Raw genomic sequence first — 20,998 nt, 5'->3', positions numbered from 1 at the left:
CCTCTTGCATCACCGGCTTTTTGCTTTAGCTTTTCGTCCTTCCTATTCTCTCTCTCTCTCTCTCTCTCTCTCAGTGGAGTATCATTGATTAATTTCTCTCCAGCTCCTCGCTGGGGGGGGGGGAAGCTTTCACTTCGCTTCCCCCGCGACGTTCCTCTTCCCTTTTCCTGCATCCATCTCCGTCTGGTCGGGGAGAGGGGAGGTCGGGCGGCCGTAATTTCTATTTTTGTTAGATCGCCGTAGTAACGGCCATGGCTGGTCACTAGTTGCATGGAAGGTGGAGCGCGGCGAGGAGGAGAGGAGACGACGGTGCGGCGAGGAGGAGCACTCTCTCCCGCTAGGGAGGCTTTGGGGGGAGGCTTTGGAGGTCCGACGGCCCCCCCATCCGCTCCGCCAGCCGCGCTCTGTCTCCGGCGCCCCGGAGGACCGGCAGAGGGGTTTCTATCCATGCGCCAGCTCTCCTGGCAGGCTGCAGTGCTGCACCGCACCGTGAGTGGCTCTTCGGATGCTGGTGGTGCAGGGCTGATGCTCTGTGTGTGTGTGTGTGTGTGTGTGTAACTGTGCAAACAGGTTGGCGTTAAACAGAAACAAGACCATGTCTCCCGACCGTGAGTCCAGTTATTCCGGCCATGTTTGCTTGCCCTACTTTTGTATGAGCAGGCGGCATATTTTCATGTGCTGCGGTGTGTTTTAATTCGTAACCTGTCACGCCGCCTCGGGACGCCACGGGTCTTCTGGGGACGTCCATTCTCCTGCCGGTGCTCAGTAGAGAGGAAATCTTCTCGGGGTGAGTCTCACAGGACACAGAGACCCCGACTGGGGTCCGTCCAGCATGGAGCAAAGCTTTGATTTAAGCAGGATGGGTGTCCATGGTGACTGTATTGTTCCGACGAACAGCAGACACTTTGTGTGTGTGTGTGTGTGTGTGTGAGAAACTACAGCTCACAGTTCAGCTTCTTTCTGTGCAGTGACCTGTTTCCCTTCATTTGTTCACCGTCATTATTCCTCACATATGTGAATATTAATCTGCATATTATTACCAGCTGCCTTATAATTACAGGAGGTATACGTCGGTGGTGTTTGTGTTTTCTTATTTTATTTATGACGTATTTATTATTGGCCGTTTTGGACTAGCTGGGTTTTGACATGTATAGACGCCCTTTTTCTCGCTTTAAATCGTATGGTCAATTTCATACACAGTTGCACACACGGCTCAGAGCTTTATAAAAGGCTTTTTAGAAAGGATGACGTGTCCCAGGCACTCACTGCTGAGACCCAGGCACTCGCTGCTGATATATTTCCCCAAGCCCGTATCGATTATGGCTCAGCAGCAGCTCAGTGAATGGACGCTCTCGGTGTTTCCCTCTGCAGCAACAAGTTCCACCAAGCTGGAGGACCTGAGTTATCTTGATGAGCAGCGCAACGCTCCCCTGCGAACCTCCATCCGCCTCCCCTGGCACAACACCGGTGGCAGGGCACCACAGGACACCAAAGGTAACATCAATATTTCATTTGCACTCATTTGTGGTTCATTATTTGCAGATATTACGCAAAATGCACTTTATTTATACACATATACATAATGTTCCATATTTACACAATCCTTAGTTCACAATCCATAGAATCCAATGAATAGAACACATTTTCTCAAGCCTGCAGTCATTATAGGAATTGCAACAATTTATCCGGCGTAAATTGGTGTAATTTGTATATCCGTTTGATATATATTAGTAAATTTTATGAGTAGGTGGTGTATTATGTAGTATCAGCACATTGATAGTAACTGCTAATTTTTGCTCAGAAGGTTGGTATAAATTTGCTTATATCTTAAACTGACTGGTATATATTGGATTGTAATCTTAGCATGTTGGTATATACTGTATGTATTCTCAGCAGACTGCAGACTGGTACATATTGGATTTGAGTCTGAACATATTGATATATTTTGGTATTTATTGTCAGAAGACTGGTATATATTGGATTATAGCCTGAACATATTGATATATTTTGGTATTTATTGTCAGAGGACTGGTATATATTGGATTAGAGTCTGAACATATTGATATATTTTGGTATTTATTGTCAGAAGTCTGGTATGTATTTGATTCGAGGTTGAACATATTGATATATTTTGGTATTTATTGTCAGAAGACTGGTATATATTGGATTTGAGGTTGAACATATTTATATATTTTGGTATTTATTGTCAGAAGACTGGTATATATTGGATTATAGCCTGAACATATTGATGCATTTTGGTATTTATTGTGTACAGACTGGTATATATTGGATTTGAGTCTGAACATATTGATATATTTTGGTATTTATTGTCAGAAGACTGGTATATATTGGATTAGAGTCTGAACATATTGATATATTTTGGTATTTATTGTCAGAAGTCTGGTATGTATTTGATTCAAGGTTGAACATATTGATATATTTTGGTATTTATTGTCAGAAGACTGGTATATATTGGATTTGAGGTTGAACATATTTATATATTTTGGTATTTATTGTCAGAAGACTGGTATATATTGGATTATAGCCGGAACACATTGATGCATTTTGGTATTTATTGTCAGAAGACTGGTATATATTGGATTTGAGTCTGAACATATTGATATATTTTGGTATTTATTGTCAGAAGACTGGTATATATTGGATTAGAGTCTGAACATATTGATCTATTTTGGTATTTATTGTCAGAAGACTGGTATATATTGGATTACAGCCTGAACATATTGGTATATTTTGGTATTTATTGTCAGAAGTCTGGTATGTATTGGATTCGAGGTTGAACATATTGATATATTTTGGTATTTATTGTCAGAAGACTGGTATAGATTGGATTATAACCTGAACATATTGATATATTTTGGTATTTATTGTCAGAAGACTGGTACATATTGGATTATAGCCTGAACATATTGATGCATTTTGGTATTTATTGTGTACAGACTGGTATATATTGGATTATAACCTGAACATATTGATGCATTTTGTTATTTATTGTGTACAGACTGGTATATATTGGATTATAGCCTGAACATTATTGTCTACAGACTGGTATATATTGGATTAGAGTCTGAAAATATTGATATATTTAAATTGATATAATTATTGTCAGAAAACTCGTATTCTCAGCAGGGCTGTGGTTGTCCTGGACAGAACAAACACCATTTCCCAGACCTTGTCCACCATTTCCCAGACCTTGAGAGTGTGACAGCAGAGCTTTGCAAACAAACCTTTGCTCCCACCCCCATTTATTCTGCCACCAGCAACTTTTCTATATGTTTGTGCATTGCAGCTGAGCCCAATCCCCAAACTCTTTTCCCTCCTCTCCCCCGTTGCCTATGAGGATGCATATCCGCCCTGCAGCAGGTGTTTATGGACAGGCGGCCCCGATCACAGGGTGCATCCAAGTGTCTGCGAACTGTGATCTCCATGCCTGTTTGTGAGCTGGCTTGTCATTCAGAAGGAAGTTTTAATTCCTAGTGTTGAAATCCCGCCATCTTCTGTCTTGCCTGACACCGGTTCTCTGCCTAATGCAGCTTTTATCGTGGCCGCCCGTCAACCTGCGAGCAGGTCCTCCCGACGAGGGGCTTAGTGACGGTGTGCTGCGTCAGCCTCCGGGGGTGTAATGTGATTACAGTTGTGTTACTGTAATCTGTAACAGATGTTGTCGGCTTTCAGGCCTGTACAAACAAGTTCATCAGTAACCGAACCCTTTTATCTTGGCATGCGGTCAGGTACTAAATGCTGAGCGGATCAGCGCTACGTGCTTCATTTGACATTTGGCCAAAAGGGGTTTTAACACCCGTCCATTGTGAACAGTGAATAAATTAGGCTTAGAAAAAATAAAGTGTCTTTTCCAGACAATTCCAAATAAATTATTGCACTGCTGTGACATTATACCCTTCAATATTTTAATGCTGCACTCCACTTTGACTTGAAAGCATATAGCACAATACAATGCTACTCTAATTTCAGTGTCACTTTTATTGCAGCGCTCTCTTCTACACAAGGATTGTCAAAAAATATATTTATATATATCATGAAAATTACTGTCGGGTTATGCAAACAATTCTACAAAGAGGTGGTGAGCAATAAACTTGCCATTCATCTTGAAGACGAGTCCGGAAAGCTCCCGTTCTTAGAATATTGGAGTAATAAACAGTTTTAATGAATATCAACGACTGAGTGCCTTACAATGTTAAATGTTAAGGTTTAACTATTAGGAGTTAGTAAGTAGCCATATTAGCCTTCTGTTATCATTGTCCCACCAATATTATTTGATTATTGGTGTTTCCTTTAATCTACCAGATTATGGGGACTGGTGGCCTAGTGGGTAAGGAAATGGACCCGTAATCGGGAGGTTGCCGGTTTGAATCCTGGGCTGCCATGGTGCCACTGAGGTGCCGTCCCCACACACTGCTCCCCGGGCGCCTGTCATGGCTGCCCACTGCTTACTAAGGGTGATGGGTTAAATGCATTTCTCAACGACAATCACTTCACTTTCACCTAAGATACCAATTACAGAACTGTGCAAAAGTTTTAGGCAGCAGTGAAACTAATTAAAGGTTTTCCCTACCGTAACTTGTTTCTCCATCCTCTTGGTCGCACATGAAAAAAAAAAAAGTAATAATGTTGCTGGCGATATGTAGAGACGTTCTAGAAGAACTGGGTGTCGGTCTCTCCCAACTCTGTTCAGTAATGAATGATCTCCTACAAGCAAAAGTCTACAGATGGAGAATATTGTGTTGCTGCTCAGAGAACAATAGTAGAGCAGAGTCTCCTTCTCTACATGTCACTGTTTCATGAAAATAAGGAAATTCGGCAGCAAAACGCTTTAGTTAAATCAATATTTGATCAATGTTTGACATGGAGGAGGGGTTGTTACATTAACAGAATTGCCTGCATCTTAGGTTTTAGCCTGCAACAGTAGTTTTTCTCAGTTTTTTTTATTGGTACCATAAGATTTTTCCACAGTAATGTACATAGAAAAACAAATTATGAATTCTAGTGATCCAGTTATATTTATTCATTTTAACAAGCCAACTCTAACCTTAACCACAACTGTATGCAACATTTATATTCCATTATATTGTAGACCCTGTAGAATATAAATCCCTGAATGTCAGAAGGTTAGAGGTCAGACAAAGCCTTCATAACCTATGAAGTTTGAATTGTACCTTTTTATACCAGCGTTGATTGCTCTGCCCTTTTTTTTTTTTTTTTTTAAATAACACTTCAGCTCGCTTCACTCCATACAAGCCGGCGGACATCATGCTCAAGCCCCTGCTCTTCGAGGTGCCCAGCATCACCACCGACTCGGTGTTTGTGGGACGAGACTGGCTCTTCCACCAGCTGGAGGAGATCCTGAAGGGCCCCGAGTCAGATGAGAACCGTGGGGCCATCATCGTGGGCAACGTGGGCTTCGGCAAGACGGCCATCATCTCCCGACTGGTGGCCCTGAGTTGCCACGGGGGCCGCATGCGCCAGATTGCATCCAACAGCCCCAGTGCCTCCCCCAAAAGTAAGCAGAGATACCCTCAGCCCATTGCAGATCATTGCATTACAGGTTATTTACATTCATTTGTATTTAAATGCAAATGGCCATACTTACGTATCAACTGCAAAAAATGCTTCTTAATCCTTTTAAAGCAATAAGCATGAAAATATGTTTTGCTTCACTTCACTTTAATCAAAGCAGCAATCTCCACCGTCCCTTTATCCCTTTTTTCCCCATCCTCAGAATAATACAGCAGGTTAACTGTTTTATTACGGTTTTATTGAAACCATTTACAAGCATTACTGTGAGCATGAACACTGGATGGCATTTTATTGCATAAAGATTTTTTCTAATGTTCTTGTTAGATAAGTATAATGAAACCTTGTCTACACGAAAACGGCATTTCAGGAGACCCAAAGACTTTTTAAATTTTTTTTATTTATTTTATATTTAAAAATGCTGTATATATATATAAAAAAAAAATAATTTAAAAAAATTCGGACACAGAAAACACTGACTTATTAGCCCAACCTCCAACCTGACCAATAACCTGCAAACACCTCATACAACAATGGCGGATAACACGTTCATGATTGGGCTGCAGCAACTACTACAAGAAATCATTCTCTGGTACCGATTTCTAATGTAAAGACAAGGTTGCAGAACAATGACGTGTTTAACTCCGTGCAGGAGAACTAGATGCCAAAGAATAAGAGCAGGGAGTTACAGCGCCACTTACAGGTGTGGAGGGGGTATAAAACAGCATTCAGACTGTTCGCTGTGTCTCCGTGTGGACGTCAACATTTCAGATAACGCTCCCGTGTGGAAGCCATTCTAATCCACCTATTCTGCAGGCGGTGATGGGAGCTCAGAACTGCCCCTCAGCCAGCCACCCCAGCCAGCACCACCTCCCAGCGCCACCAACACACTGCCGAGCAGCTGCCCCGGGACCCCTGAACTGCTGAGGCTCAGGGAGGAGGCTGTCAAGCGACTGGCTGCCAAGGTGGGGCTCTTTAACGCTGCTGTATTGTGCATGTAGCATACACTGAATATGAATTTTGCAGCTAGCTTGGTGTTTCCGTTCAGCATCCAATAATTATAACCCAACATTATAGGGACCAAGTATGCACTAGACACTCCAAATTGCATAAATACCTATGCATTTGAGAGGTGTACCTGTGCATACCTATATTATACCCTAATTGTGTTACCTAACCTGAAATAATTAAAAAAAATCCCTGTTGTACCACAGTTAGTCCCCATCTGGCATTTTTATTAGAAGCGAGGAATCCTGGGAACACCAACATGCCATGGTATCTGCACTGTAAACACTTTTGTGCATTATTACAGCCATTACATAATGACATCACACCTCAGTTTAGTTTTATTTTTCCTGCATTTTTTCGATTTTTATAATCTTCTACCTCCTTATTATTCTACCTCCATATCCACGACCCAGTGACGTCTGTGTTTATTGTTCATGTTGAACATTTCTTGCTTGTTTTCTTTTTTATGCATTTTGGCATAAAATTACACAGTCCAATTAGAAAGTTGTGCCTCTTTCTGCTGTGGCTCTGTTGAGAAGTGGGCTGATGGGTTCCCCTTGATCAGTAGAACATAGGCTGGATAGATGTGGACCTTTGGCTGAAGGCTACCTTTCATGTTCTGTAATTAAGTGCTGAAAAGCCAATGGAGACCTTATGTCACCCATTTCTCTCTTATGCTTTTCTTGTTGCTTGGGTCTTGATGCAGACTTTTTTTTTTACAATATTGGATACATGCATTCCTTAATTATCAGAAATATCTCATTAGAGCGATTCTCTGAAAAATGAAACCAAAATGCTAATTCTCTAATATTTTTACTTTTTTAAATATTTAAGATGGGTATTCAGATAATGTGGAACATCATTTAATACAAAAAAAATGAAGGTTTTGTAGACATTTGAAACTCTGTTACTTCTCGCAATGATAAATTTCAATTAAAAATTGAAGGCAAATTATTATCATAACCCACTTGTGTGGCTTTTGTCATAAATTTATATTGAACTACCCAGGAGTAAGGAAGAACAATACTACATACATGTCACACTTGTTCATAGTTCTGACCACTAGTCATGGGGATAAAGTAACACGTCCATTAGATAAATCCTTTTGTACCATATTTCTCTCATCTGTATTCTGTTTATCACAGCCTCATGACATGAATGATTGATTTGTTTATGAGTGATGGGTTGTCATTTTTCTGTCCAATGACACTGTGCATTTTTACAGATACATACTGATATTGATTAGACAGGCATTCGTAAGTTTGTTCCAAAAACCTTTATGCCAAGAAGGCATTTGTTGCTTGTCTGCTGTTATTTTTGAATTTTGAACACAACAAATGATCATCCAGTAGAGATGTGTTTGCATTCATCCCAGATGTTCTCAAAAAAAAAACAAGAGCTTCTCCCGACACGGAACCAAATTGCCCATTTGACGGCCTGTATATGAATCCTGACACTGAGCTGAATCCACAGTTGGTATTTTGGCAGAGGCAGAGGTTAGGAACCTCATCCACCCGGTGCTTTACATGTTGTGATTGCCTGCCCTGCTCTGTCATTCACCGGGAGAAGTAAATGATGTATAAAGCCCGTCTCCCGGGGGACCCAGCGCCGCGTTGCCAGGGGAACAGGTTAGCAGGGCGATCATGTGGCCTCAGGTAGTGCCGGCCGAGGCTTTCGCTCAGCAACTGTACCCCCTCAGAATTGATTATTTTCATATTTATAAGTACACCTTTGTCTGTGTTGTGTTGGCAGTACGTTTTATGACTACAGATGGGGGAGAAAACCCTGAATAAATGTGGAGAAAGTCGATCCGGGGAGGGAATTAGCCAAATGGTTTGGATCCACGTATCTCCTTAGAGGGAATTGTTTGCAAGTTCACTGCAAGCATTTGTCATCACTACCTTCATCTAATGGAAAATATTTCTGTCCATTTGGGGGTGGTGACATCCTTGGCACATGCATCATGATTGCCAATGTCACATCAAATACAGTCCAGGCCAAAAATTTAGACACACCTTCTCATTCAATGTGTTTTTTTTTTGTTTTCATATCATGACCATTTACGTTGGTAGATTCTCACTGAAGGCATCAAAACTATGAATGAACACATGTGGAGTTACCTACTTAACAAAAAAAAGGTGAAATAAGTGAAAACATGTTTTATATTCTAGTTTCTTTGCTCTGATTACTGCTTTGCACACTCTTGGCATTCTCTCGATGAGCTTCAAGAGGCCGGTGACTGTGGAGGCCAGGTCTCCACTTTTTGTTAAGTACATAACTCCACATGTGTTCATTCATAGTTTTGATGCCTTCAGTGAGAATCTACCAACGTAAATGGTCATGAAAATAAAGATAACACATCGAATGAGAAGGTGTGTCCAAACTTTTGGTCTCTACTGTATGTCTTGTGGACAGAAACAGATGCTTGCTGGTTATCTGTGTACCAGCAAGCAAACATCTTTTGTTGGTGTGTAATTATTCCTGACACCCAAAAGGTGAACTTTAATGAGGTTTTTTTTTTTAAACCCCCTGCTGTCAACGTTTCAGTCTGTGTTGGTAGCAAACTGTGCAGCGAAAATCAACCAAATTTCAGCATTAATGTTAAAATAATTGAATGATATATTGTTTTTCCTCTATCCCTACAAAATATGCAGTGATTTTATATCAGGTATAAAGATATATTTTTTTATATATCCATTTATAAATATATTGTGACAGTATTACAGGCAATATCTCCAACCAACTCGAGATTTTGAGGCACCAAATGAGAGAACATATTTCGTAAGAAGAGTCTGAATCTGTGAAGAAGGAGGACAGAAGATGTCCTGGTGGCTCCTGTGTCCCGGCTCCTTACCGAGACACTTATCTTGTGACTTCCTTCAATGGATCAGTAGCCTGTGCGACGAGAAGTGGAACGGCGTGCAAAGTATGAATGGCTTCCTCGCTGTGCGTCCTTAACTGCAGTTATTTTCCATGCTGAGGATGGAAGCGCTTGTCTTCAGTCATTAGTTCCCACTGGCTCGGCTTCCCTGCTGAGGTTTGCAGTGTTTGTTTACTGCTCATGCCTTTCGCTCTCTAATTGTTCCATTCCGGCAGGTCTCCTCACTAACGGTTCTTTAACGAATCACCTCCTGTTCGTTTTACGCACGAAGGTTCCCTGGTCTGCACTTAATAACTCTGTGTGGGGAGTTTGTTGGCCTTCAGGCGTCCTGTTGCCGGTGGGATGAGAAGTGCGCGTTAAATCTCATCATGTTGAATCTCTTGAGTCATGTCTACCCGTACGCCCGGCACTGATCAATAAGAGAAGAAACGGAGCCTGGATTTTGTTCTGGACACCTGTGGTGTATAGACGGAAGGAGATAGAAAATGTGTCTCGGTCCTGGTGACGCCCCAGGCCTGGGCAGTGGATCGTGCTGTCCAGGCTCTGTAAAAAATTCATGAACCTCAGATGAGCTGCATTTCCCAATGGGAAGCTTTTCTACACCTTTGCACCTTTAACTAGACCATGTTTTTTTCTGTAGGCAAACACCTGCCAGCAGAAGGACTGATGAAAAATATTTTTTGCTTTTGCCCTCATTTTGTTTCTTTTACATAAAAACTTTTATTCAATGGAAGTTGACATGGCATGACCAAAGAACAGAAAATCTGCCATTTAAACTAAGAAAATAAATCCACAAAAAACTGTTGTAATGATGCCATAATAGAAACAAACAAAAAAGAACATAAAACCACCCCACCCACCCACTCACTGCCAATAATTTGCCAATAGGTCACATCACGTAATAACCATATGAATACTGATAGGTTAATGTCAAGTATAGTTGATCATGTTTAGGAAATGACCCCCTACTTGGAGGAACCTTTTTTTTAAACAGGACATAATGTCCGATAACCATTCCGTATGGGTGGGCGGGGCAGCACTCCTCCACCTACATAATCTAGCACGGCGAGCGAGAAGTGAGTAGAAGGCAACAACATTGCATTTATCAGCACTTAAAAGAAAAAAAAAAAAAAAAAAAGTGAAGTGATTGTCATTGTGATACACAGCAGCACAGCACATGGTGCACACAGTGAAATGTGCCCTCTGCATTTAACCTTAGTGAGCAGTGGGCAGCCATGACAGGCGCCCGGGGAGCAGTGTGTGGGGACGGTGCTTTGCTCAGTGGCACCTCAGTGGCACCTTGGCGGATTGGGATTCGAACTGGGCCGCTTCCTTAACCGCTAGGCCACCACTGCCCACGATTAACTGTGTTGCCACTCCAGCAATGCCAATTTGGGCAATCAGGAGATCTGGTTCCAAGTTAATATCCAGTATGAGAGAAAGGGTATGAAAGCCATCCCTCCAAAATTTGTGCAGACATTGACATAATAAAGGTGGCCTCACTAATTTTGAATTTGTCACAAACAGAAACAGAAAATCTGCATAATAATAATGTGATTAAACAAGAGGAAATAACATCAAGTCTCAGTTGCAATGAAAATGAAGAGACATTTTAGTGTAGCATTTATTTTGTAAACCACACTAAGTCTCGCTTTTATTCATCAACAATATTAAATGATACATTTTGTCACATGACCATCAATTACATTGCATCTAATTTCATTTCCATCACGTCATAAAGGTTAATTGACGAAGATATCCCGTCACTACTTACCACTACTGTCATTCTCGCCTTCAACCCTATGGGGAAACCTATGCCCTATGATGGACAACACCCTGTTCTTCCTACCTACTTCCTTCCTTCCTACCTGGGGTGGTAGTAGCCTAGTGGGTAACACACTCGCCTCTGAACCAGAAGACCCAGGTCCCGCTTACTACCATTGTGTCCCTGAACAAGACACTTAACCCTGAGTGTCTCCAGGGGGGGACTGTCCCTGTATCAACTGATTGCAAGTCGCTCTGGATAAGGCCGTCTGATAAACAACAATGTAAATGTAATGTAACCAAATGGCAGGAATAGGCACCACCGTTGTTGTGACTGTGATGGGTTTAATGCAAAGGATAGAAGGACGAAAGCTTCTTCAGAAACGTAATGGAGCCACACGCCTTGTACAGTTAATGTGGAGAATTCGTTTTTCACTCATCCCATGGCATGACATTTTTTAAGTCACATTCAAGTCTCAGTAAATTGGTAGTAGATAATGTTATGCCATCATGTACATAATGACATCTGGTCACCATGGGAACGAAACGCCTGTGATAGGTGGAATATTATGCGATGGAGCTCTTCTAACAGCTGTGAGCGTGGTGTGTGGCACCACCGCCACTTCTGTCAAATTCGTCCTGGTCCTCGTCATCGTCTGCAGCTCCTGACACGCTCGGTGGCACTCGGAGGCCATTGGAAATGTCGTGGCTCATGCATGTCCTCCCGCTGTAGTGTCAGTCACCAGATGGTCGCGGCTTCTCTGGTGAGGGACTCGTCCGTCTGTGTTACGAACGGAACTGCAGTTTCGCGAAGCAGACGTCCTCCCATACCACCGCTGAGATTCTTCACGGTCCTAATTAACAGCCTCCTGCCTCCAAATCTGCATTCATACCTGACAATGGCCAGATGTTTACAGCACAACGCGTCCTGGTGGCCTGACTTGTTCACAACAGTGGCAGATCTGCAGCAGATCCTGCCGAATGACCCGGGACACAGATCCCTATAATAATAATAATAATCTAAAACAGTTTCTAATACAGGTGTCTTTGTTTTTAGATATTTGAGAAGTGGCAGCTCTCCAGAAACACTGTGGTTTTAATTATGGGCAATTTGAAACTCGGATTCATAGATAAGCTTCATAATCACAGGTCCAGTGAGCTTGGAGGACCTTATCTAGAACTATCCAGAGTAGAAGAACCCTTTGCTATTAACCTTGTCTGCTGTCACGTCCATGCGGGCATGACGCGGCGGGTGAACGGAGAGGAGGACGAGGAGTGACGAGGAGTGACGAGGAATGGAGGACGCTTTCACCTGACATCACGGAACAGGGGTTTAATTTGTGAAGCACAAGACAGGGGAGACATCCGAGATGTAGACACTGGTGAACACGGAACATAACTTTAAAGACCTGACAGCGGACAGAAAAGAACAGGGCAGCTTTATACAATTAACACAGGTGAAAACGATTAGGGAACATTTCACAGGACAACAATGAAACTCCGGTCCGGATCCTGATCCTGACCCGGACCGGAGTAACCCCCATTTCGGACCGGATCCTGACAGTCTGCAAATCGGAATAATCGGAAGGTTGCAGGGTGCAGGTTCAAATCCCAGTCCCATCAAAGCACCGTCCCCACACACTGCTCCCTGGGCGCCTGTCATGGCTGCCCACTGCTCGCCAAGGGTGATGGTTAAAAGCAGAGGACACATTTTGTTGTGTCACCGTGTGCTGTGCCGCAAAATTTCACAATGACAATCACTTCGCTTTCACTTTTCATGTATATGACCTTCATAAGGGAAGGTTTAGGATCACTGTGTAGTTGTGCAACATCACCCTACTGAGGTAACAAATGCTGCATAATAAATATTATAATCACCAGTGATAAAATAAACCCAATATTCCAATTAAAATCACAATGTGAAAGCTAACATGCTACTTTTATTATTACTGCTTAGCTTCTGCTTGTAATTTTGAACATCATTTTGATACTATTAATCATATTAATCATCATTTGATAATAATAATTGAGCAACTAATCACAGGAGTCCATGTAAGTTCTAGGTCTGGCCATTTTTTTTCACTGTTTTGTAAGTGGACCCATTCGGTTTGGGAATGGCGGTCTGTTTTGCATTCGTACCTCCATGTCCTCCACATTGCCTCTCTGGAAATGTTGTAGTTATGCCGTGGGGACGTTGCGCAGCGGATGATGTGGCCGGTGCGCCGCTCCCGGTCACCTGCTGGAAGTGTGTCACCCTCCCTGCTCCTCCAGGTCCGAGCGTGTAATTAGGACAGAGAGAGTCACGGGTCCCCCGGGCGTCCCTGTCTCTCTCTCTCTCCTTCACACAGGCCGAGCGGGCCATGCCTCCCACTCGAGTTCAACCGCCCGCTTTTAGCCCGTTCAGCCCGCTCGTCACGGCTGCCTGCAGAGAGAAGGGGGAACCGAGGGCGGGAGACGAGGACAAGCAGCGTTGGGTGCTGTGTCGCCATGGCCGGCGCGACCTTCGGAGGGTTAAAAGGTGAAAGCCCCCGTCGCCGACCTCACGGATGTAAACGAGGCCGCGCTGCTCCCGCTGTTAGTTTAGCGGTGAACGCGGCAACGCGACGGCCTTCGCTCGAAATGGCGGTCATTCGTCAACCAACCAGATGGAGGCAGCGCAAGATTAAAAGGCAGTAGACAGCGGGGCCCGGCATAAACTTGACATCACAATGATAAACGCACGATTCCGAGATACTTTATTTGTTGCAGGACAGTCGGATGCTTTACGAGCGTGAGGAAGAATACGCCGAGGAAGAAATTTAGCCATAAATAACAGTGCCAAAACAATATACTATGTACGCATTTTTTCAACCGGACACCGATGCGGACATACTGGGTGCCAGGATAACCACAATGTGTCGCAAAATCTAGTATCGCAGTGTTTTCGTTTTTTTCTACCCCTACTAGAGACAAGAAATGCCATGCAAGAGCTTCCGATATTCTGCTAGTAGTGGACGGATGGACGCAGATATATTTATTCCATCCTGGCATTTTGAGTGGATGAGAGAACTCCTCTGTGGGTGGCATGACCAGATGCTGCTTGAAAGACATTTCATTTGGAACACTGCTGAAGCTAAATCTGGAGATTTTGTTGGTGGTGTAACACATCCAAGTGTAAAAGGTAATAATAATAAAAAAAAAAAAGTGAAGTGATTGTCACATGTGATACACAGCAGCACAGCACACAGTGCACACAGTGAAATGTGTCCTCTGCATTAAACCCATCACCCTGAGTGAGCAGTGGGCAGCCATGACAAGCGCCCGGGGAGCAGTGTGTGGGGACGGTGCTTTGCTCAGTGGCACCTCAGTGGCACCTTGGCGGATCGGGATTCGAACCGGCAACCTTCTGATTACAGGGACGCTTCCTTAACCGCTAGGCCACCACTGCCCCAGGTACCTGGTGGTCTAGTGGTTTAGGATTTGCCGTTTTCACCGCCGTGGCCCGGGTTTGATTTTTGGGGCAGTGGTGGCCTAGCGGTAAAGGAAGCGGCCCCGTAATCAGAAGGTTGCCGGTTCGAATCCCGATCCGCCAAGGTGCCACTGAGCAAAAGCGCCATCCCCACACGCTGCTCCCCGGGCGCCTGTCATGGCTGCCCACTGCTCACCAAGGGTGATGGTTAAATGCAGAGGACAAATTTCACTGTGTGCACCGTGTGCTGTGCTGCTGTGTATCACCATGACAATAACTTCACACTTTTTATTGTTTAGATAGTCGGGTGGATGGATGGATTGAGGGAAGCTGTAGATGAAACGGCCGGGATTCAGCGACGATGTGGCAGCGGATAGCAGCGCACTTCCGTATTTCACGTGTCCTCTTTCCCTGTGCGTGCAGGTGGTGGCGTATCACTACTGCCAGGCCGACAACACCTACACCTGCCTGGTCCCGGAGTTCGTGCACAGCGTCGCCGCCTTGTTGTGCCGAGCGCAGCAGCTCACCGCCTACCGAGAGCTGCTGCTGCGGGAACCGCACCTGCAGAGCATGCTCAGCCTGCGCTCCTGCGTGCAGGACCCCGCCGCCGCCTTCCGCCGGGGCATCCTGGAGCCGCTGCTCAGCCTGCACAAGGGTGAGTCCCCGTACCCGAATCGCACACCCATTCCGGGTTCGCCTCTGTTAGTTTTTGGAATTAACTTGGAATTGACTGAATGTTCCTGTGTATGTGTGTATGTCATAGGCATGACGGTACTCATTGTAAAGTGGGGTGGTAGTGGGTAACTAGTAGCCTAGTGGGTAACACACTCGCCTGTGAACCAGAAGACCCAGGTTCAAACCCCACTTACTACCATTGTGTCCCTGAGCAATACACTCAACCCTGAGTGTCTCCAGGGGGACGGTCCCTGTAATCTTATTCTCTTATCAGGATGGTAGGGGTGTAAAAATGCCCTCAAACTGCGATTCAAAATGATTCACCATTTTAAGTTCACAATGCGGTTTTGTCACGATTTTCTAAGCAGCATGACTGAAAATGCTTCCTGGCTTAGTTAACAGTCCGGCCTCCCTCTCCACTGTGTCCACGTTTTGCACATCATAGATTGTGGCACATTGCAGGGTGCTTTTTCTGTTGTGTCTCTGTCTGTCCCATTCATTTACATTTACAGCATTTATCAGACGCCCTGATCCAGAGCGTGTTACAATCATTAGTTACAGGGACAGTCCCCCCCTGGAGACACTCAGGTTTAAGTGTCTTGCTCAGGGACACAATGGTAGTAAGTGGGGTTTGAACCTGGGTCTTCTTGTTCATAGGCGAGTGTGTTACCCGCTAGGAATACACACAGATTAACGCGTATCTCTGTTAAAAAAATAAACCTGCACCAGTTCTAATCCTCACACATTTATATCGATTTTTCTACCCTACCATGTACGTTCCTCAGCTTTTGCCCTATGGAAAGACAGTAAGAGTATAACTACACTGAGTTAATGTGGTGGAAGCCATGTTGTAGAAAAGGGACACAAATGCTCCGTTTCATCAGCCTCAGCTTGAGTGGGCAGTGCAGCACAATGCCGGCACAAACATGAAGTATTGATGCGAATCGATTCCAGGCGAAATCGCTTCTTTTTGGTTACCAGCACTGTCCCCGTGGAGATGCTCAGTCCCATGATCCCCGGTTTTGTTTGTCTGTGTGTGTGTGTGTGTGTGTGTGTGTGTGTGTGCTTCAACGACTCATCACATGCACTCCTTGAAGTTAGATTAGAATTAAGTATGTATTAGGAGAGGGTGGAAAAAATTATCTCTTGATCTCTTTTTAAGTCTCTTTGAAAACAAAATAAGACTCCTGGACTCAGAGCTCAGAGCTGTAAATTTCCCTGTAATTAATTTTTTAAAGACTGTATCGTATCGGAACGATGCGGAACAATGTTGAAATGTTGAGCTCTTGGTTCCTGCAGTATGCAGTGTTGGACGTCGTCCCAAGATGTCCATGCCAGAGATCATGTATTTCATGCCCTGTGTCCAAGCGTGCGATCTGTGTCACATTATATTATATTATATTATATTATATTATATTATATTATGGGATTTATTGTAATATTTATATTATATTTATATGTTTCTTTGGTATGCTTGACGAGTTTGCTCTGTGTTGCAGAGCGGAAGATCGCGGTGGGCGACTTTGTCATCCTGGTGGACGGCCTGAACGAGGCGGAGTTCCACAAGCCGGACTATGGGGACACCATCGCCTCCTTCATCACCAAGATCGTCTCCAAGTTCCCTCCGTGGCTGAAGCTCATCGTCACTGTGCGCGTCAACCTACAGGTGTGGTCATAATCACAATGTACGGCAAGACATGTGACTACGATTCAGCCATATATATTGCCGCATGGATTTATTATCCCACCCCTATTCACATATTCAAATGTTTAATTCTCATCATTAAATACTGTGTACCCTAATATTTGTATTTTATATTTATGCCTATCAATTTTTATCGAAATGGGTCATTTCAGTAACACATATAAACACATATAAAAAATTTAATTCTAGACATTTTGGTTTTACATTTGTCACCATTGCTTTTTGAGGGTAGATGCAAAAAGTACCTTGACTGGGATTTTGTTTGCACCGTCTCAGCAGCGTGTGTGACGCATCATGGCTCCCTTGTTCCCGGTCATTAACCACACACTGTGCATGACAGAAGTGTCCCGGTGACTTTATTAAATCCAAGCAGATGCTTCCTCGGGGAGGCCGAGTTTCAGCACCTGGACCCGTCTGCAGCAAAGCGCTGATCGGAAATAATAAACGGAGGAGCGGTGCCACTGACCCCGGGACCAAAAGTCAGAAGTAGCGGTAGCGCTCACACTGATGAAGCCTTGACAGGCGCCGCGCGGCCAAGAACCGCCACCGCATTCTGGGCCGTGCGCTGACGCAGAGGATGACTGACTGGTCATTACAACTCCCCGTGGGTCTTACATTTACATTTACAGCATTTACCAGACGCCCTTATCCAGGGCAACTTACAATCAGTAGTTACAGGGACAGTCCCCCCCTGGAGACACTCAGGGTTAAGTGTCTTGCTCACAATGGTAGTAAGTGGGGTTTGAACCTGGGTCTTCTGGTTCATAGGCGAGTGTGTTACCCACTAGGGTACTGCCACCCTTTGGTGTAGGGTTGCCAACATTCTCAACCCCAAATGCGGGACACTTTCTTGCAGGTGCCGCAAGACATGCATGGTTTATTTAGATTTTCCAAACACATTCAGTGTTTGTATGAGGTATCAGTATCGCCGATACCAACCAACGTCCCAAGTGGAAACTACTACATTCGGCAAGGCGACTGAAGCATTGCATTATGGGATCTGTAGTTTGTTTGTCATCAGTGCTTCATATCGCCGGGCCATAATAATAGATCTGTATAAAGTAATCTCTCAGGATGTGGCCCATGTTTTACCATGCTTACTGTAGTCTAGTATTGGCCGTGGAGGTTGTGGTTGGAATAAGGGACTGGAGCTGCCCCCGATGGGACGAATCAAAATCACCCATATTTCAGGATGTCCCAGACAATACTTTACTGCCACAGTACACCAAAAACCTGTCCTGTCCGTCAGGGCGACCTTTATTCCGTTTATCTCCTCTGCTTTATGTTCTGGGATTGAAACTAAGAATTCTGTCTGTTCTGTTCCCGTTGGGGAGGCTTCAGATGAATGAAAATGACTGCCGGTGACTTCAATCTGTGTGAGTGTCTTTGGCATACGGGGGGGGGGTGAGAGAAACACACTGGCTCACGCAGGCTGCAAATTGCTTGCGCATCTGACGCCCGTATATGGACGCTTTTCATAAGCGCGGGCCGCGAGAGCGTAGAAGGCTGTCGAGGTGATTCTCCGACTCGCCACAGCACAACGCTGACTAATCGCTACTTCCTGTGTCTGCTCTCTGCCGAGTGTTGTTATGTGCTGAAGGCGCTGTTAGGCCGACGTGATTTAGACCAGTGGGTTACCTCTCGGCTGCCATGTTCCCTCGGACTGGGTGATTAAGGTGGGCCGGGCAGGATTAAGGTGGGTTGATATCAGCATGAGGTTGTGGGAGCGAGAGAGCGAGCTTCAGGCTCAGCGGTGACCCCTGACCCGGCACTGATCCCCCGGGGTTCCGCTGTCGCCGCTGGTTTCTTGCTCCAACCTGGGGACAACAGGTGTACAGACTATATCTTCTGCACGGTGTGAAATGAGTTCCAGCTGGAAGACTGGCAACCCGGAGTGTGAATATTTTCAATAAAGAATTCATATCATTTTTATCATATAAAACTGAATATATTTTCATTTGCTTTCATCATTTATTTTTTTCATTTATTACATTGTAATAATTTGAGATACCAGGTGATAATGAGCAATCAGGCCTAATTATCAACATAAAACAAACATAAGCATACTTTATGTGTAATGAATACAGGTAAAATGAACATACACATATATACACATATTACATCAACACAGCATGTGTACATATGACAGTATTCCATCTCTTAATGCAAACTACATAAATCTTGATGAATATATATTAATAATGCAGAAATGCAAAAAATAATAAAAAAAGCCATGGTCAGTCACTGAAAATATCCGTTTTTATATACAGTGAACCTAGGCCTGCTATTGTTTAGCATGTGACAGTATTATAGGTGCGTGGTTGTTCATGGGCTCATTTTCAGTCTTATTTTCATGTCATTAACAGGAGATCACCAGTCTTCTGCCCTTCGCAGCGATCTCCTTGGATGAATACCCTGAAAACAAGGAAATCGGCACCGACCTGAACGCCTACATCCAGTACCGCATCAACAACAGCAAGGAAATCATGAACAACATCTCCCTCAACGGAAAAGCCGACCCGCTCATCGTGGGCAAAGTGAGCAGCCACCTCATCTCTCGGAGCCTGGGCTCCTACCTGTACCTGAAGCTGACCCTGGACCTGTTCGAGAAGGGTCACTTGGTCATCAAGAGCGCCAGCTACAAGGTGGTGCCGGTCTCGCTGGCCGAGCTCTACCAGCTGCAGTGCAACATGAAGTTCATGAGCAACTCGGCCTTCGAGCGCTCGCTGCCCATCCTCAACGTGGCGCTGGCATCGCTGCACCCGCTGACGGACGAGCAGCTGTTCCAGGCCGCCAACGCGGGCAGCGTCCGCGGCGAGCTGCCCTGGGACGACTTCCAGCAGCGAATCGACGGCCTGTCCTGCTTCCTCATCAAGCGGCGGGACCAGACGCGCATGTTCTGCCACCCGTCTTTCCGGGAGTGGCTGGTGTGGAGGGCCGACGGGGAGAGTTCGGACTTCCTCTGCGACCCCAGGTGAGTTCCTCATCAGCTTGAAAATAGTTATGAATGGAAAGTTGCAGGTCTTATATGCAATTATTTATTCTATTCTAATTCTGTTATTAACAGTCAGATTATAGCTGCATCCATCGCTAGGAACTTTATACGGCTGCTATGGGGTGGTAGTAGCCTAGTGGGTAACATACCTGCCTATGAACCAGAAGACCCAGGTTCGAATCCCACTCACTACCATTGTGTCCCTGAGCCAGACACTTAACCCTGAGTGTCTCCAGTTGGGGACTGTCCCTGTAAATACTGATTGTAATTCGCTCTGGATAAGAGCGACTGTAAATGTAAATGTGATGGCAAGACGTGTCAAAAGAACAGCACTGGCTCTCTTGGGACACTTACTATGTTATTCATATTATTCATATAATGCATTAAAACTTCATTTTAAACTTTGTTTGAATACTTTGGACTTGACCGTTAAGTGGGGAGGATGATCTGCATTGACAGGCAAGATGTGAACGAAGACAATCTCCCTTTACGATGGCTCCACGTGTGGAATTAGGTCCGTTGGAGATGTTTTTTTTTTTTTTTTTATTCCTACATAATGGCTATTATTTTCTACAGAAAACACAGAATCCTTCAGTGTCTGTGCCGCAGACCCGCAGCAACACTCACCGAGCCAAGCCAAGTCCTCAAACGAAGGTTGACAAGTACTATCTCTGCTCAGCTGTGCACTCAGTCTTCCACTCCATGGGGATAATGGACATGTGAAAGTGAAGCGATTGTCATTCCTCAGTGCTCCTTGGTGGATCGGGATTCGAACCGCCAACCTTCTGATTTCGCGTCCGCTTCCACTGCCCACTGGACGTGGGAAAGCGAATGTTGGACTGTCAGTGTTCGTCCAGCCAGTTGCTGGCATCTCATATCTCCCTGTGAAATGCTGATCTGTGTAAAATGCTGTTCTTCTATCATAGTTTTTTTTCCATTTTCCCAAACTTAAAAAAGCTGCCATAGTCTTAA

The 20,998-nt window shown here is 44.5% G+C and overlaps 1 protein-coding gene across 3 annotated transcripts in view; it reads left to right on the top strand.

Annotated features, from left to right (window-relative positions):
• The window catches only part of tanc1b (tetratricopeptide repeat, ankyrin repeat and coiled-coil containing 1b), a 114,958-nt gene that overhangs the window by 73,904 nt on the left and 20,056 nt on the right, over nt 1-20,998 (top strand). For all 3 annotated transcript variants that reach the window (XM_028990696.1, XM_028990694.1, XM_028990695.1), the window contains exons 8-13: nt 1,372-1,494; nt 5,255-5,536; nt 6,367-6,515; nt 15,075-15,306; nt 16,826-16,992; nt 19,398-20,005. In XM_028990696.1, the coding sequence (XP_028846529.1) occupies nt 1,372-1,494; nt 5,255-5,536; nt 6,367-6,515; nt 15,075-15,306; nt 16,826-16,992; nt 19,398-20,005 (1,561 nt within the window). The remainder of the gene's footprint in view (nt 1-1,371; nt 1,495-5,254; nt 5,537-6,366; nt 6,516-15,074; nt 15,307-16,825; nt 16,993-19,397; nt 20,006-20,998) is intronic.

Source organism: Denticeps clupeoides, chromosome 9, assembly GCF_900700375.1.
Source record: "Denticeps clupeoides chromosome 9, fDenClu1.1, whole genome shotgun sequence".
Classification (NCBI taxonomy): Eukaryota; Metazoa; Chordata; class Actinopteri; order Clupeiformes; family Denticipitidae; genus Denticeps; species Denticeps clupeoides.
The sequence above is the reverse complement of the archived record's forward strand: the minus strand, read 5'-3'. Positions and strand labels throughout refer to the sequence as shown.